The 24,309-nt window shown below is 46.6% G+C and overlaps 2 protein-coding genes across 5 annotated transcripts in view; one reads left to right on the forward strand and one right to left on the reverse strand.

Moving 5' to 3' along the window:
- MAPKAPK5 (MAPK activated protein kinase 5) overlaps nucleotides 1–24,044 on the reverse strand; it is a 631,170-nt gene extending 607,126 nt beyond the window's left edge. For 2 of the 4 annotated variants that reach the window (XM_078667435.1, XM_078667434.1), the window contains exon 1: nucleotides 23,431–23,980. Coding sequence is in view for 2 of the 4 variants with exons in the window: in XM_078667433.1 (XP_078523559.1) it covers nucleotides 23,431–23,469 (39 nt within the window). In the remaining 2 variants the exon portion in view is untranslated. Of the gene's footprint in view, nucleotides 1–23,430 lie in introns of all 4 variants that reach the window. The other 2 variants (XM_078667433.1, XM_078667432.1) reach the window with 2 other exon arrangements.
- LOC144792057 (large ribosomal subunit protein eL37-like) lies at nucleotides 543–20,393 on the forward strand. The gene is made up of 3 exons (XM_078666912.1): nucleotides 543–588; nucleotides 19,319–19,353; nucleotides 20,100–20,393. Exons 1-3 carry the CDS (start codon nucleotides 543–545, stop codon nucleotides 20,391–20,393), a joined length of 375 nt encoding a protein of 124 aa, XP_078523038.1.
- Nucleotides 24,045–24,309: the final 265 nt, after the last annotated feature.

Consider the following 24,309-nt stretch of genomic DNA (forward strand, 5'->3'; position numbering starts at 1 on the left):
TGGTCATCTGATCAATGTATATGGTGAAATGAAATATATGGGCCCGAAACCTAAGTGGTGAAAATATTGGTCGGGTGACCTGCGATCTCTATCAGTAATTTTCTGGTAGCATCGAGGATGGTTAGGGAATAGCTAAAGGTTAGGTAGGACTAGTTAAGATTAACTAAGTTGGATGCTGCTAATGAGAGTAGACAATTCGAGTGATTTGATCACTCACTTGAAGTGTTTGCTTTAAAAATTATGAAATGTTTTAAAATCGTTATTCTTGTTATTATACTGTTATATGTATTAATCCATTCATTTGTATAACGTTTTATGTGTTGTCGGAAATCCCCGGGGAATTGAATAGCGAGTGGTGAATAGAATCCACTTGTTTTGAGGTCACTGGCTTTCAAGGAAAGTTGGTGCGGGTTAGGCAGAACTGGAAGCACTAACTAGGGTTTTCTGAATGCATGATTGAATAAATGTTAGTAACGAGGTTCATTGGCAAAATTCCTATTGTGGCATAACCGATCTCTATCAGTACCTCCACTGGGCCAAAGATGGCTTCTTTAATTATCAAAGAGTCAACTGTTATAGAGGTATCAGGTAAGTGTATGCTTGGACACGTTCATTTCTAAACTCTGTACAACCAGCACCGTCACTCAATCAATCAATTATCTACTTGGTTTTTATCAAAACTATAAACGAATATACATAGGATTGTCAAAGTTTGCACATTCAATTTTGAGAAAAGCAGAATTGAGAACAATCTTAATTAAAATTGTTCAAATTTACACATGTGAAAATGATAATTTTCTACAAATCCAGCCACCCACGTAAATAGTTACAGATTCTAATTGTTGTAGATAGTTAAGAGCAAGTCTACATTGCCTAAAGTTTTGAATAAAAGGATTTAAATAGGATACTCTTGTACAAATGTACACAAAAAAATAAAGAGCATATTTCTTTGAAGGGAGATACCATCTCAAGGACAAATTCTAGTATCTTTAAACCCCTGGCCAACTTCAGGAAAGGCTACTAAGAAGTGTATCAAATTAAAACCGACCCTAATCAGTTCAAATTGATGCTGCAAGGTTGAAACAAAGTAGATAGGGCTGAATACCTTCACTTAGTAACAATCCTTGCATAATTACTGTAGATTTAGCAAATGTGTTCCACTCCCTTTTGTCTTCCATCATAGATCTCAGTTTACATTTAAATTCACTGTCATTAAGTTATTCCACATTGTGGTAATCCTGTACCACAACACTTTTCTAGAAACATACTACCCACATTTGTGTTTGTTGCTTACTTTTCAATTATTTTTTGTGCGTATTTCCTTTCGATCAACAGCTAGTGTCACCTATGACTAATCTACTAACCTTAAAGAGCAGGAGGGATCCTAGTCCTCCTGTTTGAACCACTATGAACCAATGATGCCCTGAAACAGTTGAGCACCAATACCCCCAAACAATTAATATACATTAAAAAATGCAAAAAAGACTCAAAAAGGAATATGAATAATAATATGAACCTGAATGAAGTAATAAAAGTGTTGGCTACAAGTACTCAAATTAAAGCCAATTACAAATTACAATTACTTTTGAATACTAGGGACTCTAAAGTTCAGTACAAAATTGATCTTACGAGCTGGAAAACAAATTACATTAAAAGATTCTCTGTATACGGGAATCAGACTAAACCATAAAGTTTTTCAAACTAGATTTATCGATTTTCATTTTTTTGGGGGTAAAGACCCAAAGAGAAGCTCTTCACATTGAGGACCTACAATCACACCACAAAACGTTTACTTAAGCGTGGAAATATACAACTATAAGTTAGGACACTGAGGTGCTCGGCTTCCTTGAGCAAGTTCTCACTTACAGTTTACTAAGCAAATCTTCACTAATTCTAACAATTTCAAAATATCCAACAGCAATTATTGTCTTTCCACAACATATTTACATAAATGTGTGCTTTTTGCTTGGAAGTCAAGACAACAGATACCCATAGAGATAGTTTCAATTTCGACGGGAAAGATAGTACTTTTTCCAAGTAAATACCTGCAGAATTAAAAGAACAATACCTACAGCAGTGACCACTGCATTCAGTGTGCCTAGTGCAACTGACCAATTGTTATCTGGATAAGAGAGTGCACACAATTTGGTGCTCCCACTGTGTGCATCTACTCTCTACCCTAGTTGCTATGTTTGAAGAAGGAGCGGTGTGGCGCCGTGGCCAGGGCGACAGACGATGGAATCTGAGGATCACGGTTCGATCCCCAGCGGCAGATTAGCCCAGCACCATGTGACTCTGGGCAATAGCTTGCTTCATCTTCCCAACAGCCCCCAGCGTCTAGATACCCTTACGGGTAATTGTTCGCCCTTTACAAATGTGGATTATTTATTATTATTATTATTTGGATGTTACCAGAAGAAAGACCAGAAGAAAGACGGTTGGAGGGGAAAAGAACAACGTTTTTAATGCTAGCTTGCTCACATGAAGGCTCTGTCCATGTACACTAGGTTTATATTTGCAAACAGGCTTTCCTGATGTTAAAACAAGAAGAATAACAGACTCTTTCCCTGGTGTTTCTAAATCCAAAACCAATGCAGAAAAGTCTGAGATAAAAGTATCACTGTAGCGAATGGCTTAGTAACTTAACTAGCCAATGTTATAAACTACAAATCTAAATTAAAAGTGACACTGAAATATTCCAATGAAAATACAAGAGCCAAAGTATACAACAGATACACTGATTTTGGGGGGGTTTATTTTTACCCAATTAATTCACCTCTTTGAATATTATATGTCTTATGGGCCATAGCTATAGTGGCTCCAGAGTGGAAAGAAAAAGTCAGAGATAAAGGAAAGGGGGCCCCATGGTTCAATGAACCACTGAGGGGGAAAAAACAACTTCTTTGCCAAGCTGAGAAGCGGTGGCAACAAAGCTATGAGCCAGCAGAGCTAAATGCCTACAAAGCCCTTCTTTCCGCTTATAAAGCAGCCATTTTAGCTAGGACAGCGGAATATTATGGAGGGAAGGATTGTTCTGGCAGAGAACAAACAAAAAGAGACCTTCGCTATTCTAAAGGAATGGAGTCAAAAAGCTGAGAAAAATCCACAGTTGCATCTTTAGACAGTGATCCATTCCAGGGCTTCTTCCTTCAGAAAGTGAAGGACATCACCTCGGAAATTGCTAGAACCCCCACCGACCCCAGCTCCCTCCATCAGATCACCCCCTCCCCTGCCTCAGCAGTCAGCTTTCTAATTTTCCTAAAATTGACTCTGTTACCTTGGTATCATTAGCAAATCACACAAAATCAGGATCTCGAGTAGACCCCTGCCCTCCGAGGATCTTTCAAATGGCCCTGCCAGGGCTGGAGAAATAGGCCCTGGAATTATTAAATAATTCTTTGGATTTGGGCTATCTACCAATAAATTTGAAAGAAGCCAGGGTCACTCCCCTGTTGAAAAAACCTGGTGCGGATACTCTGACTTTAAATAACTATAGACCCATCTCTCAGCCCCCCTTTCTAGCTAAGGTGCTGGAACAGCACGTATTAAAGATACTTTCGAAGTATCTGGAGGACCACCAGCTACGCCAAGCTAGACAGGCGGACTTCAGAGCTCATCATAGTACAGGGCGAGTGGTGGTGTCTGTTCTGGATGAGCTCAGAGTTATGGTGGACACTAAACAGCAGAGTGCCCTGATTTTATTAATCTGTCAGCGGCATTCGATACGGTCAGCCATAATATTTTGCTGAACCGTCTCACCAATCTGGGTATTTGCGGCCAAGCATATCAATGGCTAAAGTAATTTCTGTCTGACCGTACTCAGAGAGTTCAGCTGGGTGAGCAGTTATCGGACCTTGGCTCCCTGGCCTAAAGGGTACCCCAGGGTTCCCCACTATCTCCACTCCTTTTCAATATCTATCTGCAACCCCTGGTAGAGACCCTGACCCACATGGACTGTCAGGTCTTTAATTACGCCGATGATACTCAACTTCTTATACAGCTAAACAACTCCCACCAAGCCCAGGAGTCGGCCAAAAAGCTGGTCAGACTCATGGTGAACTGGAGGACAGCCAATTCATTGAAAATTGTTTGTCATCCCAACAAGTAATAGCCCATGGTAGCTCCAGTACCAGTTCCGGTTGTAAAAAGCCTGGGGCTGAAAATTGACTCGGAACTATCTATGTCTTGCCAGGTTACCACAGTAGTGGGAACCTGTATTGGCTTACTTAGGCAGCTACGGAAGCTTGCTCCTCTCTTGTCAACATCCTCACTACAGTCAATTGTCTCCGCCACCGTCATCTCCATGCTGGATTATGGGAATGCCCTTTACATTGGCCTCCCCCAGTAGTTCATTAGGAGATTGCAGGTGGTGCAGAACGATGCTGCTAGGCTTATTTTTAGACTTCCCAGAAAGACATGCATTACTCCGCTGTTACATAAACTACATTGGCTCCCCATTAAACAGAGAGCGCAGTTCAAGGGTCCATGCATTGCCCATAAGGCAGTCTACGCTCAGGCACCCAAGTACATAAAACATCGCTTGGTGAAATATGTTCCTGGAGGGACTCTGCGATCATCTGAGGCCTGTAGGTTAGCCTCCCCAGGTACAACTCTAAATCCATAGGGGGTAGAGTGTTCTCTGTCTTCCTCCCGCAGATCTGGAATGACCTGCTGGAGTACCTACGTAGGGAACCGGCTCTGCTCACCTTTAGAAAGCTTTTTCAAACTCTTCTATTTAGAGAGGCGTTAGATACTGCATAAGTTCTGCTTTCATGGCTGCCATTATATTTCTGCCCAGTGACTTGCTCATTCTTCTCTTGAAGCGCTTAGAGACCTGTAGGTGATTTGCGCTATATAAAAGTCATATAACATAACATACACCTCCAGTCCATCACCATTCGCCGCAAATATTCTACTATGTTAACACTAGAACTCACCTACCATGCTGTGTCTCTTCCTAAATACAAGAAGAATTAGGAACAGTTGATGTAAAATTAAAATGTCTACGGAGCATTTTTATCACAGATAACCATTTGGGCAGCACAGTAGTGCTGTACTATGTATTATGCATTCATTGTAAAGGACATAGCATTGCAAGGGTTTGTATTTCTGCTTTTCATGATACAACTTCCAAAGGAACTAAGCCAACATTGCTTAATGTCCAGAGATTTAGCCAGCTTCGTTGACACATCTACTAGATGCAGCATATATCCCATTTGAGCTCACTATGTTCAGTGCAGATCACACATTTGTAGCATAAACGGGAAAGGTGGTGTGAAACTGAGAAAACCCTCATTAATGCAGCAATGATTTCTAAAGCAAGCAGTAAAAAAAAGAGTCATTTGATTCTGAGAGCAAGGGAAAACTTTACAAATGGCATTTCAAAAGAATTCAAATACAGAACACGCTGGAAGCAAGTGTTACAATCCAACGAGAGAACACACACACACACACACACACACACACATATCCACTCAGGCACCATTAATACTCCACACATTAAATATTCAGTCATCTACTACAGAAACCCTAGAACATACTTTTTTGGCACCGAAACAGCTACAGTGACAGATCTCAAATGCATGCCAAAGGTCAACAAGAGATGTATTTATCGACTTGCACCCACCAACGTACAACTGATAAACAGTGGCCTACATATGTAATGCTTTTATTGGGCGAGATCACAAATAAAGAATATAATGAATGGTACTCCTATGCAGCTCGAGATTTTCACTGCCTAGACTTTAAATATGTAAGTTATCTTCAGTCTTGCAATACACATGCTGTAACATGACCAGAGACATCAAATGATGAAAATGACATCCTTCTCCAGGGAATCAAAATGCGGAGGTCCCTCCACGGTAGGCTTACCATGGTAACTTTGTCACTCAATCTCAGACATGTTTCATTACACACAAGTGACTTGGACATACTAACGTTTGGGTTCAATTGCTTTACTCTAATGACTTATTTGGGCAACTATCATCTCAAAAGTCGAAAGAGTGGACACCAACATAGAGAAACAGGTCAAAAGGCAGGTAAACTATTCACATAAACCTTTCCAACTATCTGTTTTACCAAATTTTCAACTTACTCTGAAGAATTTGTTCCGTCTTAGTACCATCTTTAAAATGCTATAAGTAACTAGTAAAACACGGCTGAACATGACGCTGCATGGATAAAGACTCAACTGACAGTGCGAAACGTAATTAAAAGCAGTACATCCACACAACTACAATTTTTTGTGTTTCATTCAGAAGGAAGGATTCCCTTCCAGAGTGTGTAAATAATATTCAAAAAGAAGATTTTAAAGTTGATTACGATACTAAAACAGCAACTTGCCTGCACTCTGGCGACCCTATTTATTCTATGATGGTGTTCACTCACAAGGCCAACCTTCACAAAAATAAACAATTTTAGCTAAACAATTTCACAAGATGGAGGAGCACACAAACAGATGTTTGAGTCCCAACTTGTTATTCCAAATATAACAAAATACATCAAATTCTATTATGCATCAAGCCACAATTACTCCTAGCGCTTGTTCCTGGCGCTTACTTGGGATTTTGCTGCCTGTTGCTGCCTGAAGCTCGCCTTCCTTGGCTGGGGGCTGGACTTCGAGTGCTGCACCTGGCGCTGTTGTGGAGTAGGGCTTGGGTGTGAGGCACAGCGGGGCTGCGAGCGTGTGCAGGGACTCCATTGCCCAGGAGTCCCTGCGTGACCCTGCCAGACCTTCCGGTCCGCTCTCCCCGTGGCCCGCCCACCGCCCACAGGAGGGTACTTTATCTCCTTTTGCCAACTGCTCCCTGGGACGCCACAATTACTCCTAGCGCTTGTTCCTGGCGCTTACTTGGGATTTTGCTGCCTGTTGCTGCCTGAAGCTCGCCTTCCTTGGCTGGGGGCTGGACTTCGAGTGCTGCACCTGGCGCTGTTGTGGAGTAGGGCTTGGGTGTGAGGCACAGCGGGGCTGCGAGCGTGTGCAGGGACTCCATTGCCCAGGAGTCCCTGCGTGACCCTGCCAGACCTTCCGGTCCGCTCTCCCCGTGGCCCGCCCACCGCCCACAGGAGGGTACTTTATCTCCTTTTGCCAACTGCTCCCTGGGACGCCACAATTACTCCTAGCGCTTGTTCCTGGCGCTTACTTGGGATTTTGCTGCCGGGTGCCGCTTCGCCTTCCTTGGCTGGGGGCTGGACTTCGAGTGCTGCACCTGGCGCTGTTGTGGAGTAGGGCTTGGGTGTGAGGCACAGCGGGGCTGCGAGCGTGTGCAGGGACTCCATTGCCCAGGAGTCCCTGCGTGACCCTGCCAGACCTTCCGGTCCGCTCTCCCCGTGGCCCGCCCACCGCCCACAGGAGGGTACTTTATCTCCTTTTGCCAACTGCTCCCTGGGACGCCACAATTACTCCTAGCGCTTGTTCCTGGCGCTTACTTGGGATTTTGCTGCCTGTTGCTGCCTGAAGCTCGCCGCACCCGCTCCGCGGGTGCCGCCTTGGCTGGGGGCTGGACTTCGAGTGCTGCACCTGGCGCTGTTGTGGAGTAGGGCTTGGGTGTGAGGCACAGCGGGGCTGCGAGCGTGTGCAGGGACTCCATTGCCCAGGAGTCCCTGCATGACCCTGCCAGACCTTCCGGTCCGCTCTCCCCGTGGCCCGCCCACTGCCCATAACGGTCTCTTCATCTAGGAACGGGACTCCCGCAGCGCGGGACGCAGCTCGGGGCGAAGACCGGGCTAAGAGCGGGCCGTTTGAGGCCGTTCGAGGTCTGAGAGGTCTGGTCTGGGCCCCTTCTCTTATGCTATAGCCTTGCCTTCTCCCTAACTGATATCGGCCATTAACTCCGTCTAGGCTGGTAGTGTATTTTTGTAACTATGTGTACTCGTGTTACTCACAATAGGGCTGCCAAGGGGGGGTTGGTTCACAATGGTCCTATGGATGATTTTATCACACGCACAAACATCGCCATAGACCAGGAGATTACCAAACTCCAAACAAGAGTGCCCCTTGACCTGGCGGCTGCTAGGAAACTGTCGCTAGAGTTTGCTAACACCAAGAAATCTTCTCTAGGGCACATAGTATCAGCCATCACTCCGAAGCGTTCGCACAATCAACAGTGTGTAACAACGATGGCCGATGTTCACGACACTCCAGTTTTGCCTATCCCTTTGCCACCCCTGTGTCCACTACCCCTGCCCGAAAGCTTGTCCAACCCTGTGGTTAGCCCTCATCATCTTCTTACCCCCACTTCTCATTCCCCAGATATTTCTGATGCGTCCACTTGTTACGGTGGACTCGACAGTATTCAGGACAATCCACACAAAAGAAAACGCACTCCTAGATCGACCTCCTCATATAACAAGCATTGAAAATGCAATAGGTCTCGCAGCATTAGAGTTAGTGCTTTTAGAATTGTTTATGGGTTTTTTTTGTAAATCTTTAGCATTTTTGTTTCCTGTAGCCAATGCTAAAGAATTTCAAAAAAAAAAAGCCATAAACATTTTTAAAAGCTCTGAAATGCAGTCTGAAATGCTGGATATATATTCAGTACAGATACACTATATTGTTAATGAAGACATAGGATATAATATGTTGTACTGTATACACACAATTAGATGGGAACGTGCTGTGTGTGTCAGCGATTGAATGTGGAGGTGATGGTGGATGTGGTGGTGGATGTGGTGGTGGATTCGGTGGATGTGGTGGTGGTGGATGTGGTGGTGGATGTGGTGGTGGATGTGGTGGTGGATGTGGATGCGGTGGATGTGGTGGGATGTGGTGGTGGATGTGGTGGATGTGTTGGTGGTGGATGTGGTGGTGGATGTGGTGGTGGATGTGGTGGTGGATGCGGAGGTGGAGGATGTGGAGGATGTGGTGGATGTGGTGGTGGTGGATGCGGTGGATGTGGTGGTGGATGTGGTGGATATGGTGGTGGATGTGGTGGTGGTGGGTGTGGTTGATGTGGTGGTGGATGCGGTGGATGTGGTGGTGGTGGATGTGGTGGTGGATGCAGTGGTGGATGCGGTGGTGAATGTGGCGGTGGATGTCATGGTGGATGTGGAGGTGGTGGTGGATGTGGTGGTGGATGTGGTGGTGGATGTGGTGGTGATGGTGGATGTGGTGGTGGATGCGGTGGATGTGTTGATGGTGGATGTGGTGGTGGTGGTGGATGCGGTGGTGGTGGTGGATGGGGTGGTGGTGGTGGATGGGGTGGTGGATGTAGTGGTGGTGGATGTGGTGGATGTGGCGGTGGATGTGGTGGTGGCGGTGGATGTGCCGTCCCAGAGTGATGTGGCGCCGTCCCAGAGTGATATGGTGGTGTTGTGCGGCGTGCAGCAGTGTGCGGGGTGCAGCAGTGTGAGGCGTGCAGCAGTGTGAGGCATGCAGCAGTGTGAGGCGTGCAGCAGTGTGAGGCGTGCAGCAGTGTGAGGCGTGCAGCAGTGTGAGGCGTGCAGGGGTGAGAGGCGTGCAGGGGTGAGAGGCGTGCAGGGGTGAGAGGCGTGCAGGGGTGAGAGGCGTGCAGGGGTGAGAGGCGTGCAGGGGTGAGAGGCGTGCAGGGGTGAGGGAGGGTGAGGGTGTGTGAGGGTGTGTGAGGGTGTGTGAGGGTGTGTGAGGGTGTGTGAGGGTGTGTGAGGGGGTGTGAGGGTGAGGGGGTGTGAGGGTGAGGGGGTCTGAGGGGGTGTGGGGGTGTGAGGGTGAGGGGGTGTGAGGGTGTGAGGGTGAGGGGGTGTGAGTGAGGGGGTGTGTGGGTGAGGGGGTGTGAGGGTGAGGGGGTGTGTGGGTGAGGGGGTGTGTGGGTGAGGAGGTGTGTGGGTGAGGGGGTGGGAGGGGGAGGGGGTGGGAGGGGGAGGGTGTGTGAGGGTGAGGGGGTGTGAGGGTGAGGGGTGTGAGGGTGAGGGGGGTGAGGGTGAGGGGGAGTGAGGGTGAGGGGGAGTGAGAGTGAGGGGGAGTGAGAGTGAGGGGGAGTGAGAGTGAGGGGGAGTGAGAGCGAGGGGGAGTGAGAGCGAGGGGGTGTGAGAGCGAGGGGGTGTGAGAGTGAGGGGGTGTGAGGGGGTGTGGCGGTGTGAGGGAGAGGGTGAGGAGTGTGAGGGTGAGGGGGAGGGAGGGGGTGTGTGAGGGTGAGGGGGTGTGCATTCTGAGGGTGTGTGGCGGTGTGAGGGGGTGAGGGCGTGTGAGGGTGAGGGGGTGTGCATTCTGAGGGTGTGTGGCGGTGTGAGGGGGTGAGGGCGTGTGAGGGTGTGTGTAAGGGTGAGAGGGTGGGTGTGTGTGAGGGTGAGAGGGTGGGTGAGAGGGTGGGTGAGGGTGAGGGGGTGAGTGAGGGGGTGAGGGAGGGGGTGAGTGAGGGGGTGAGGGAGGGGGTGAGTGAGGGGGTGAGTGAGGGTGAGGGGGTGAGTGAGGGGGTGAGAGTGAGTCAGGTGAGTGAGGGTGTGAGAGTGAGTGAGGGTGAGAGGGTTGTGAGAGTGAGTGAGGGTGAGAGGGTTGTGAGGGTGAGTGAGGGTGAGTGAGGGTGAGTGAGTGAGGGTGAGGGGTGAGTGAGTGAGGGTGAGTGAGAGTGAGGGCTCTGAGGGGGTGTGGCGGTGTGAGGGAGAGGGTGAGGGGGGTGAGGGGGAGTGAGGCGGTGGGTGAGGGGGTGTGCATTCTAAGGGAGTGTGGCGGTGTGAGTGGGTGAGGGCGTGTGAGGGTGAGGGGGTGTGCATTCTGAGTGGGGGGGTGGCGGTGTGAGGGGGTGAGGGCGTGTGAGGGGGTGGGTGAGAGGGTGGGTGAGAGGGTGGGTGAGAGGGTGAGTGAGGGTGAGGGGGTGAGTGAGGGGGTGAGGGGGTGAGGGGGGTGAGTGAGGGGGTGAGGGGGTGAGTGAGGGGGTGAGTGAAGGTGAGGGGGTGAGTGAGGGGTGAGAGTGAGTGAGGTGAGTGAGGGGGTGAGAGTGAGTGAGGGTGAGAGGGTTGTGAGAGTGAGTGAGGGTGAGAGGGTTGTGAGGGTGCCTGTAGATGGCAGACTCGTTCCCTACATTCTCTGGGTATGCAATAGGTCTGATAAAAACACATTTCCTGGGCTGCTGTTTCCTCCCAGTCCACCACTGCAACAGAGGTGCAACAGAAAAGAATACAGTGACATAGCCGAGTACCCAGTACCCTGGAAAAGAGTCAATCACTGCTAACTGACCTCTTTATATAGCAGGGATAACGAGTTCTCGTGGGTGCTTTTCCACACGAACACACCATCGTCACAAGATGTGTTGTTACTTCGAATTGGCTAGCGTTACATTCGCATCTGCTGCTCAGAGCCTGCTTGTTCAATAATGAATTCACAGTTCGGAACGTGTTAACATTAGGACATTTTGTCTGCTTGGAGAAATGCATTTTGTCAGATGCAAATGGGAGCGCCTCAAACCCCGAAGCACATTTTTAATTGTTTTACTCCTGCTAAAAATGACTGCATACCTGCAAGCATCTGTCAGATCGTTTATGAACTGAACAAAATGTCTGCACCCCCGCGTGCTCCTCCAAGGGTGTGCTCGGTCTATTGTTTATAGGCCCCTTCGAGCTATTCTGCAGCAGAACATAGCCTCGAATAGACTGTGGCACTGCAGCGACAAGGATGCATGTTTCACCCCAGCTGTAGAGCAATTCAGAGTAGGCTGAACCATGATACTAATTGATTGTGAAAGAACAAATAACAGTTTTGTCACTTTAAAGCACTGCTCGACTCATTTGAAAGAATATGCATTAACACCTCTTGATCTGTGTCAAAGTGAAAAAGAATGTTGAATATTAAAGGGATGAAGGCTTATTGCTGCATATATCAGCTTTGATCTTAATTGGCTCCTGCTATCGCTAGTTACACTTGGGTTGTTTGCCAGCTTTCCTATGAGAGCAGGCGCCCCTCCCCCACGCCAGAGCAGGCTGCCAGGGTGCTTGCAAGTGGCCAGGATGACTTCTAACGATGCAGATGCTAAGTAGATGATTGGCGGCACATCGAGGTCTGACGGCTCAAGGGACGGGAAATGTACCGCTCGTCAGGCTTTCAGCAGGAAATTAATTAAAAAATAAAAAACTAGGGGGAGGGGGCGGGAGGCGGAGAGTTGAGGCAGGAAGAATTAAGTGAGAGAAATGTGTGGAGAACAGATGAGCACGAAGAGAAGTGGGGGCGAGAGGGTAGAAAGAAAAGAGAAAGATGTGAGAGTAGGCGGGAGAAACGAGGAGCTAAGGAAACAGAGGTAAAGGGAGGCAAACGTGTGGGGAGACGAGGAAAGCAGACGTGGCAAATGTTGGAGAAAAGAAAGGAACAGGAGATGGGCATAGAAGGAGGTTCAGAGAGGGAATAGAAAGGAAGGGATAGAAGTAAGGGGCAAAGAGTGACAAGTGAGCAAGAAGAACAAGACGGAGGGAAGAGAGGGGAGGGGGGAGGAGAAATGCGACACGGCGGGAAGGGGCAGGCAGGATGACTCAGGGGAGGGGGCGGAGCGGGGCAGAGCGGCATGTGGGTGTGAACAAGCCGGGCCTTTGAAGTGAAGCTAAGCTTCACTTCAAAGGTGTCGGAGGAATGCGGGCGGCTGTGCACGCGCTTTTAAGCTCAATGCACATGCGCATTGAGCTTAAAAGTCACGGGCACTGCAAGGAATCGCCACGATTCCTTGCAAGTTAGATAAAGTGTAGATGAGCCCCTATAGTCTCGCTTGCTCGATGCGCATGCGCATCGACAGGCGAGACCTAAAAAGGCTAAAACCATGGGGGCACATTCACCTAACGCTGTTAACATCTTAGCTGACGGTAGTTTGGGAAGGCTCCACACTTTACCACAGGCTCCTTGGTGCACTGATAATGATGGGGTAGCTCCTGCTGCCATCAAAAGCAATACATCTACCGAGAAAGCAGACCTCTTCCTAAACGACCAGGAGGGGAGGGAAGGGGAATTCATAGGAGTAGTTTGGGAAACCCTAAAAAGCCTATTATCTCCCCTGGATTTAAGACTCTCTCGAATCGAGAACCATCTCTTAGAGATGGAGAAAAGCATTATAGCCTTGGCTACACTTGGCTTGAGAGGTCTTGAACACCAAGGTTTGATAGAGAATAACACTGCTCCTCAGGCTTTAATCCCTTCCCCTACAGCCCCGCATGGCCTAACTTCCCACCCTATTGCGCCTTGTCCCACTCAGCCTATCCCTAAACCACGTACTAAGAGAGTCGTCACTACAAATTCTGCACCCCCGCCCGGGGATATCATCCCAAATGCTTCCACCTCAAAAACATACACCCGCACTAATATGGCTGTTCCTAGGAGGCAGAATCCTAATAGTTCCACCCTCCGCCCTATTCAGGTCTCCCAGAATAAAACTTCCCTCCGTCCTACTGGGGGCCCTCACACCAAGAGTAATTTCCGAGGGGGGTACATTGATCTCCCTCCAGAAGCCAATGATTACGTGGTGGTTCTGACTGGCGTGCCGGAGGCAGCGAATGGCCACCACGAATATCACCGGTCTTTACAGAATAAGGTCATGCACTGGCTTAATACGTACAGACCGATCCCTAATGGCAGGACGAGCAGAGTTAAAATGGTACGCAGAGTACCGTGGGTGGGTTCCACAAGGAAATCCATTCCCGGCGATTGTATAGTCGTGACGTTTGAAGACCCTTACACGGCTAGCCATATTTGTTCCTGGGCTGTTGAGGATGGGGGTTCATCTATTGCCCCGAGGCCATTGTCTTTCTTCTATCCACCTCGAGATGCATACTCACACGGGGGCAATTGGTCCATGGTTCCCTATCAGCCCAGTTGGGGGTATTACTCCAAAGAGCATAATCCAACCAGAGGTTGGCTCGGGATAACAACCTCAAATAGGTACGACTGTCTCGAGGATGTTGACTGACTACCTGTGCCTCCTGACCTGGCACCACCGACTCAGCCTCATGCACCTTTGGTGGAAGTTGGTTTTTGTCCCCTGTCGACTACCCTTGTTGGGACTAGCCCTGTTCCCCCTATCCAAACCAGGACTCAGGCCTTGCCTGTACAGGGCTCGCTGCATTCTCTTAACACCAATTGTACCATCAGTGCCATTGCAATTGCGAGTGAGATAGTTTTTGCTTCGTCGTCCCCCACAATTCCTCTTCAGTCTTCCCAGCCTCTTGGCTCTAACACTGACTCCCCTGCCCTTGCCTCCTCGATCCGCAGTAGATCCATAGATAATCCCCAGCTCAAGATCTTAAGTTGGAATGTGGCAGGGCTTGCTCGAAATTTCGATAAACCAGATTGGAACTCTTTTGTGGACCCCTTTGGGATCTGCCTCCTTCAAGAAACCTGGTGCTTGGAGCCCTTCCACAGGGTGGGTTTCACGACCTACTCTGTACCAGCATCCAAACCACAGGGCAGTAAAGGCCGCCCTTCTGGTGGCCTTCTCATCTGGGTCAGTATCACACTGGGACTTTCCATAAGACACATAAACATCCAATCTCCTGACCTCATGAGACTCACTATACAGTGCCCGGGGGGCAGGAAGTTAGAGGTGTTCAATCTGTATCTCAGGGGGGCCAGGGTGGGGAATTCATTGCTATCTTCAACTGGAGTTGAAGAGGAGCTCAGTGGTTGCAACATTGACTCCCTCATTGTCCTGGCTGGAGATTTCAACTGCTGTTTTGAACCGTTAGCCAGCGAAGACATCTTGGACACTTGGGAAGACGATGCTAAGAGAGGCATTCCTTTGCTCGCTCTTGATCCAATTAAAAAATGGACCCAGAATGTCATTGATATTAATTCTCTCTGTTTAGAACATGACCTTAGGGCCACTAATGGCCGATCTAAATCAGATTCTAGGGGTGCACACACCTTTAATAGGGTGGGCTACACCTCTAGAATAGACTATATACTGCTAAAGCATAACTTATGGCAGTATTTCCATGACATGGAAGTCCAACACACAATCGATAGCGATCATAATCCTTTGGTCCTAACCCTTGCCCTCCCGTGGGAAGAAGGGAATCCTCCTTTGCCTCGTTCCAATTGGAAATAATCCCACGAAGTTGTACCATCCAATTGTGGTAGGCGATTAAAATGGGCGAAAGTTGCCGCGGACGAAGTGAGAATGGCCCAAGCTGAGAACATAATGCTAAAACTAAAGCACCTTTTAGGTGCGTCGGATATCGATAACGACGTTCTTACGACGTTCACAGAGACCATCGCTTCCCTTAGTAACCTGTTTATAGTTCCTCAGGGTAGGGCCAGAGCCCCTCGGAGATCGGCAATTAAGGGTAGAGACCAATGGTACTCCTCTGCCTGTCGTGCAGCCAAAGGTGATCTCATCCGGGCGGTTGGAAAGAAAGACTCTGTTCAGATTACACTCGTCAGGAAAAATTATAAAAAAGCCCAAGCAGTGGCAAAGGATACCCATGAAACAAATTTTTGGAGAGATCTAATGGACGCCAGCTCCAAAAAGGATTCGAGGGGATTCTGGGCCTTGCTTAGAGGCAGGGACAGGCCGGTCGACTCATTGCTGACATGCAATATCACAGGGGAGGCCTGGTTGGCACATTTCTCCAAGCTCTACTCTAATCCATTAGGGGCTCCTGGACAGAATAGGGGTTCCACACACAGCGTGCCGGTAGCCATTACAGATTTAGACCATACCTTTGCAGCTAAGGAGGTTGAAGAAGCAATTAGGTGTCTTGTTCCTAACAAGGCGGCAGGTCCAGATGGTGTCCCTGGCGATTTGCTCCGGACCAACACGGGGTGTGGAGCTCACTCATTGCCCTACTTTTGAATGAGGCCATGTCTGGTGGATGCCTCCCGGACTCGTGGAGGGGTGCGGAAGTCGTCCCGATTTTTAAAAAAGGTTGTAGGGACGACCCTGCCAACTACCGCCCCATAAGCCTGCTTGACTCTACCCAGAAGGTAGCAGGGAAAGTAGTTTTGGGGAGGATTTTGCAGTGGGCCGAAGAAAAGCAGGTCTTGTCTGACTTCCAGGCCGGTTTTAGATCAGGAACTGGCACGATAGAGCAGACATTCCGATTTCTAATGCTTTATTGGAAAGTGGTTAAGCTGGGCAAAGGCAGTCTGTATCTCGCTTTTATAGATCTGCGGACTGCCTTTGACCTAGTTCCACGTAACCAATTGTGGGCTGTTCTTGAGGGCTTGGGCATCCCCCCGTACCTGCTGGCATTGATCATTAAGTTCCACGAAAGCAACTTTGCGCAAATTAGGTGGGGCGCACAGGGCCAAAAAACACCTCGCATCTCTGTAGACAGGGGCGTCCGCCAGGGGTGTGTGCTAGCCCCCACTCTGTTTTCACTATACCTAAACGGAGTGGTGGAGCACCTTCTTAAACTACCAGCAGATGCACCCTCCCTGGCGGGCAGGAAGATACCATCTCTCCTGTTTGCAGATGATACCCTGTTGATCTCGAAATCCCCGTTAGGCCTTCAAACGTTGCTCTCTAGGTTCCAGGAGTTTTGTGACTCCAGGGGCTTGGCCATTAACATCAGCAAAACTAAGTTCCTGGTTTTGAACCCCCCTAGGAAGACAGTACACCCTCCAACCCTTGACTCAGTCCCACTCGAAAGGGTAAGGGAATTTGATTATTTAGGCATCCGACTCTGTGACTCTATGAGTTGGAAGGCTCACCATCAAAAAATCATTCTAACTCATAGGAGGGTCACAGGTGCATTATTAAAAGAACATCGTGCCTCACCCCTTAAACCCATCGGGTGATATTAGATATTTATAGGGCAAAAGCAGTGAGTGTGGCGTTGTATGGGGCAGAGCTCTGGGGTACGCAGAAATTTGATACCCTGACCCATCTCGAGAAAAAATTTCATAAAGATCTAATGAGGCTACCCCACAGCTCTCCCACTCTCCCTCTCCTACTTGATACAGGCACACGCCCCATATCCGAGCAAGCAAAGCTACGCCCTCTTCTACTATGGGCCCGCATATGGAATGTTCCTGAACTCTCAAGCTACGCAGACGCCCTGCGTGAACTCCTCTCAACCCCGGGTTGGTATAAGATCGGTTGGCTCATGGAAGTAAAGCGCCTCCTTTGCGAACTGGGCCTGGGAGACGCTTGGGCCAACAGATCATCACCACCTAAACAGCTGTTAAAGAAAATATTCTGGTCGTGGGTGGCAAATGAGAGAGCGAGCCACTTCAAATTATGTAGATCTGCTGCTGAATTTCTGCTTATTAAAGATCTCCCCCTCAGAGAACCTTACCTAGACCTGATCTCCAACCCGATGGACAGGGCACTGTACTTTAAATTTAGGGTTGGAGTTCTGCCCCTAGGTAAATGGACAGCGAGCTGGAAACCACCCTGGCAAACCACTGCGACCTGTCCTTTCTGTGTTAACAGGGATGAGTCCATCGCCCATCTAATGTTTGAGTGTTCAGCGTATGTTGCACCTCGCCGCAGATGGCTGAAACCTCTTTGCTTGAGGCTGGGCACCCGGTCACACTTGGAGGCCTTACAGATTCTAAGATCAGATACTCACCCCTTGTTTGCTTGTTGCCTGGCAAAATTTCTGGGATGGGCATGGAGGATAAGATCTGTGAGGAAATTGTTCCTCCAGTGAAGGTCATCCATCCTGACTCTTCTGGTTTTAGCTATTTGGCACTGTGTTTTCTTCTCTTTCTATTGATGGTATATTGCTGTTTATTGTATAGTGTATCCTAGATGGTTGAATTGCACAATTGTTGTACATTTTAAATTGTCCTGTACTGTAATGCTTTTCTGTATTAGTTGGTTGAACTGCACTACTGTTTTATATTTTAAAATTGTTTTTGTACTGTAATGCTTTTAAGAAATGATAAATATTTCGAAATAAAGCTATACAACAACAACAACATTATGCATCAAGTTCTCACTATTGAAATGGATTAAAAGCCATAAGCACCCAGTCCGTATAATGTGTAGAACAACATCAATTTCAAGATATCAAATAAAAGGAGCAAAGATTTTCATATTTTCTTTCTTTTTATTCATGCGTTGCAAGTGCTTAATACAAATTATCCTGAAATAAGTTGTGTACAGCCTACGCCTTTCGTCCCTGTTTTGCAGGACTTCTTCAGGGCTGTTTAAAAACGCATACAAAAGATAACTTTTAACCCGTTTGCTGCTGCCGTCGGCCGAGCTACCTCCCTGGTGCTGCGCACGTCCAACGGGCGACGCGGCCGCACCCGTTTCTTTGAACGTTCAGCACTGGCGCTGAACGTTCGAAGCAGCAAACGGGTTAGTAAGCAAGCCAAAAAAAAAAGGCCCAAAGTGACTAAAACAAATACAAACACTAATACAATGAACAAAATATACATTTAGTGCACTATATACACATTACATATACAAAACATTTAAAACCATTTTCATACAATTCACCAAAAGTGCCTAGTTTAGAACAGGAGAAAACTTTTTTCAAATAAAACGTATATAATAATAAATATACAGTAGAATCTCATATATAATGTGAACATTCGAAACAGTACAGATTTCACAGTCTAGTAAAAGGTACCACCATTTTGTGCCCCAAGCCACCTCCCGATCCAAAAGTTTTGAAAAGGAGGAAATCCATTTTTCACAAGTGGTGACTGAGACCAAACACAGTAGTAATGGTTGTTTGCTAACCTTTGGATCAGGAGGTGGCTTGGGGCATAAATGGTGATAACCATGTATTGGTACAGTTTTTATATAGAATGCTTCATGTATAGTTTTTGATTAAATAAGATACGGACTTGCCTTTTACTAGACTGTGAAATATGTACTGTTTCGAATGTTAACATTATAAATGAGATTCTACAGTCTATTTAATAAATACATTTTCCTTGAAAAAAGTTCTCTCTCTTGTTCTAAACTAGGCACTTTTGGTGAATTGTATGAACATGGTTTTAAATGTTTGCAAATGTAATGTGTATACAGGGCTCGAAAATTCCACTCGAACACTCGCATAGTCGAGCTAAATTTAACACGGTTGAGCTGTTTTTAGGTCCTACTCGCCCTTTCTGGCGAGTAGGAAAACAAACCAACTTTTGTCCTCAGTCTGTGAAAATGGAGCAAATGTGACAAGATAACAAGATTTAAAGGCATTTTTATTGCTCACAAAGTTAATGAGCAATAAAGAAGCCTTTAAATCTTGTTATCTTGTCACATTTACTCCACTTTCAGAGACGGAGGTCAAGTAGTTTGCAGTTAGGTCGAGGACATTTTTTAAGGTACTAGTCCTGCAGGACCAGTACCATTTTTTGGAATTTTCGAGCCCTGGTATATAGTGCACTAAATGTGTAGTTTGTTCATTGTGTTAGTGTTTGTCCTTTTTATGGCTTGCTTTTTAAAAGTTGTCTTTTGTATGTGTTTTTCAACAGCCCTGAAGAAGTCCTGTGAAACAGGGAAGAAATGCGTAGGCTGTACATGACTTATGTCAGGATAATTTGTATTACGCACTTGCAGAGCATGAATAAAAAGAAAACAAAATGTTTTCCTCCTTTTATTCGATATACTGATGTTTATGTTGTCCTGTACATTATACTGACTGGGTGCTTATGGTTTTTAATGCATTTCAATAGTGAGAACTTGATGCATAATAGAATTTGATGTATTTTGTTATATTGGGAATATCAAGTTAGGCCTAAAACGTCTGTTTGTGTGCTCCTCCATCTTGTGAAATTGATTACGATACTGCCAAGTCACACCTTGAAAGCTTTAAAGTTCAAATTTATACGAGGCAACAACACTTTGGTAGAGTGATCAAGTTCCACAGAAATACGTCAGCAGGGTGAATTCTGGTGGAAGAGTAGTGGGATTAGGCTGTTCAGTGATATTTTCAAACACTCTAGGAAATACATAGGCAGTATGAGACCACAACACATTATCTTGCATTTGTGCTGTGGCAATGCCTTCTTGAGCTGCAAAGCGGAGTTCAATATATGCAAAAAGATACAAAAAATATATATTATCTACACCCGATGTTAGGAGTCCGTCAGATAATTCCTACCATCTTTCATTCTAAACCTTACCGATCATATCCATGACTGCTTTTTTCACTCAATACAATATGGAACCATTATAAAATTCAAGGCAGATGGAGTAAGGGTCAGAACTGCTCGTGAGATAATTTGCTAATATCGTATCGGCCATTGTGGCAAGTTGACAAAGGGTACGTCATCATTTGGCAAACGCCGAAACAAGACGCACACACTGTGTTGTCGTTGTGGATCAAAAGCGTACTATCTCCAGAAATGTACCTGTGGCAAGTGCGGATATCCCGCTAAGCGCAAGAGAAAGTATAACTGGAGTGTGAAGGCTAAAAGACGCAACACCACAGGTACCGGCCGTATGAGACACTTGAAGATTGTCTACTGTAGATTCTGGAATGGATTCCGTGAGGGCACAACACCAAAACCAAAGAGGACAGCTTTTGCAGCATCCAGTTCCTCATAAATATTTTGTTAAATAATTTGCTAATATCCTGGAGTGTTGCAGGTAGAACTTTTGATTACACACAACATCTATCTTTGGATTGCACAAACAACAGACAAGGACACATGGTTTCTGCTGTACTCAAGTTGTATCATAACTGACCAATCCCACTCACATAGTCACACTTTATGAATTTGTTAAGGGTTCTGTAAAGCGCACAAATAACCTAAAAGATGTCCTGATGTTAAACTATCAATGATTTCTAAGAGTGTGACCTGGGATTTAGGAGTGGAATTTAGAAAAGAGACAATGCTTTCTGGGAAGGTAAAATCTGATCATGTTCCAGAGCCTGGCTGCGGCGAAAGAAGTGGCAAGCCCGCTAGTGAGTTGATGAAGGAATCTTGGAACCACTAAGAGTCTGACGGTGTTGTATCTAAACATGTGGGAGGAATAATACTGAAGAAATTTTAATTTGCAATAGCAGAAAAAAAGGCCTTTGAAAGCTCAGAACACAATTTAGAGGGATCAGAAAATAATCTGGGTGTATGTGAGAAGCCAATATAATGTTTTAATTGCTTCCAAAAAAGAATGAACCGGTATGAAAGTTCAAAGCGAGGTGGACTGCCATTTTTTGACAATGTTTAAGTAGCGAAAGATGTAAGTGGGGAAACCCAGAAATTGGGCGCTGCAGTAGCCCAAAAGGCTTTGAACTGTTGCTTGGACCACTTGATATTGGACTTGGGAAAGGAGAAGCAGCAGCGTCTTTCAGAGTAGCATGAGCAAATGAAAACACGAAGAGCAGAGTTTATTGGTATGAGAGGACAGAAACAACTTGATCTAGAATTAACTTTCTGCATTCTGGGCATCATTTAGAAATAAGGTGTCTAGAACGAGCAACTAAGAATGGAAAAGTTCACACAAATTACAACCCAGAAAAGAACATATATATTTTTTAATGTCCTGGATGATGTTATACTCTAGGTCATCAGCAAAGCTTTGGTGATCATTGTCGCATTGTTCTTCTAAAAGGTGGCTTTTTGCTTCGACTGAAATTTGACCGCGAAACATTAACATTACATTGATGAAAATGTACAGATGTATACAAATATATAAGTAGCATACACATGCCTAAATAGACATATACAATAAAAACAAAACAAATCATTTAAATGGGATTTGGCCACCTCACTATGGCAATGTCATGTGCATTAATTGCAAAGGATAATATCTGCTCAATACACATGGCACCAGATGGCCATGCTGAAACAAGAAGGTTATTAATTGTATCTGGGGGATTCTGCTGACGTCTGTAAACCGCCCGAGCTTCGTTGTCATGTTTCATGACATCAGCACACTCCCTTGAGACACTATTACAGCACATGTAGGACTGCTCAAAACTCTCACAGAGATAAATGTTTTTACTGCTTTTGCCTTTAATTGTCATGATTGTGAAAACACCCCATTGACCACCAACTCTCTGTTGGAATCACCCTCAATCCAGGTAAGCAGACATTCTACCACCGACAGAGATCAATGTAACGTGGAGATGACTGGGTTGAATACAGATGTAGGCCGGCAGCATTACTAGCTCACCAATTAGTTAATGCCTGTTACCGCATATACACTTGATTGAAAATCATTTTCAATGTTTTAAATAAAGTGGTTACATGATAGACAATATTGAAGCCTTTAGTGGCAGTCGGAAAACATTTTTCCTTCAATAAATAAATAGAAACTACTCCCTTAGACAAACAGTAAATATGGCCACACAAAAGTAAAAAAGGTTGTAAAATGTAAAGTATTTTCATAAAATAGACACCTTAAGAACTTGTCAACAACGGAGAGGTTCGTTTGCACGATTCGTAATGTACAAGCGCCTTTTTTCTTTTTTGTTCCAACCTTTGCTTTTTAAACAAGCATACACAAAACAGACAACACAACGTTAAACAGGCACAAACATATACTACACGGTGACTGGTGCTAGAGCTGTGGTAACTGGCGAACAGTAGATGGAACCTCTGCACAACACGCATAAAGACAAAAGCTATTTACACACACACTATCGATCTTAGTGCAACCGAAATAGCACCATCACTTTTAAAAATTCTAGGTTCGGTGAACATCTTTCCAACTTCTCCATGGCACATTACAGAGATCTATCTCACTCGACAGCAGTCTGCACGTTCTATCATTAAATGCAGCCGACGGACAGCTTAAAGACATCACTGCTGACAATAAAGACTTAACTGCAAAATCCAGTCGGTTTCCTGCAGATCGCGTGCTCTACCTCAAAAACATCCAGGTGTCATACTATTGTTCCTCTGAAGCTCACTCCGAGTCCACGCAACGGCCACCTCACATTGTGTGCCAGGTTGGGTAGGTCATCCCAACCACCACCACCCGTCTCGATCTTAACCTGCACAACGGCTTACCACTGCCCCATAACAAACCATAAGAATGGTCACCAGCTTCTTCTGCCAACCAATTTAATTGTGCCTTGCAGTAGTCCACTACTGCAATCCACGCCAATGTGTCCACTGATGCCCCCCCCAACAATAATGCAACCACAAATGTTATATTCTAACGTCATCACGAACAATACTATAAAAAGGCACCCCACCAGCGCCAGAACTCGGCCCATCACTGAGCTGACCATGTGATACAACCTCAACTGTGACAAAGCGTCACACATCAATAAGACAACCTAAACAGCGACTAAAAAATTCGAAATGAATGTGGAGTAATGAGGCTACTGCCTCGGTATCCAAAAACTCACCACTGTCAGAAGGAATCTGACAGACGAAAACAGGACACAGACGCCACCCACAACTGTACAACTACCTTAGACTCCCTCTCTCAATCTGCCGTAGCCAATGTGTACTTCTCACTGGTACATCCACAGTATGCCCATCGCCTAACCCCTCCCCCCAAATCTTTAAAGTGGGAACATCGCTGACCAGCAAAACTCCAGTTTGTGTTCACCCCTGCCTTCCCACGAATGCACCTACCTCTCGCAGGGTTAGAGTGCCCATTAGACTGTGCCTCCCAAGCCTCTTACCTTGATCATCATCCTGTCCATGTCGTTTTCTTGAGACATCCTCCGCTCTCCCTCCCGAAGCGCCTGGTAAGACCCAGGCAGCCAGAAGGGGGCTGGGGGCTAACAGAGCCCATACACGAGAAGAGCTGTGCCCTGACACGGAGAAGTCAGGGAGAGTGAAGAGGAAAGTGGGACGCGTCCTGCTCTGGCGTCACCGTGTACACTCAAAGGGACGGGGGAGGGAACAGAGGGGGCGAGGGGAGTGCGCTGGGGGCGGAGAAGCCCCAGCCTTAGAAGGCGGGCACTGCAACAAGTTGTAAAGAACTCGGCTGGTGCCAAAGGACACCTCCGCCGAAGACAGGGGTACTGTAGGTGCATTGACGAGCACCTCCACCAACAGAAACCCGGCTGTCACTGCCGAACTGCACATACCCGGCAGATCGCACGGGTTAGGTGACCGCCCCACATCCCGCGAAGATGAGGCAACAAAGCGAGCGGTCTGCGGGCCAGAAAGCAAAGCCGGCAAGATACAGGGTGAACACCGTGCAGGTATAATGCAGAACAGGGCCCTAACGCCCTGGAACTTCCCGTCACTCTAGAGGGGTTATGTCAGAATGCAAGCAGGCACCATGTGAGACAGCTAAAAACGGGACACATGCTACAAGAGGACCCTCAAATGGGGGCCCTTCATCAAAGCCGAGTACAAGGCGCAGGAAGACAAAGCTGAATAGTGAGCGGCTTCTGACAAAGAAGATGGGTTTGAAACAAAGTGCCCGCTATTGAGTGGTTTGCTTTCATCGCAACAAAAATATTTTCAGAGTTACACCTTGAGCTATACTTGTTTTGTTTGTACTTCTAAAAGGCTTGAGTTATTTTCAGGTACTAACATCGGTTTGAAAG

Source organism: Lissotriton helveticus, chromosome 11 (genome assembly GCF_964261635.1).
Source record: "Lissotriton helveticus chromosome 11, aLisHel1.1, whole genome shotgun sequence".
NCBI classification, from domain to species: domain Eukaryota; kingdom Metazoa; phylum Chordata; class Amphibia; order Caudata; family Salamandridae; genus Lissotriton; species Lissotriton helveticus.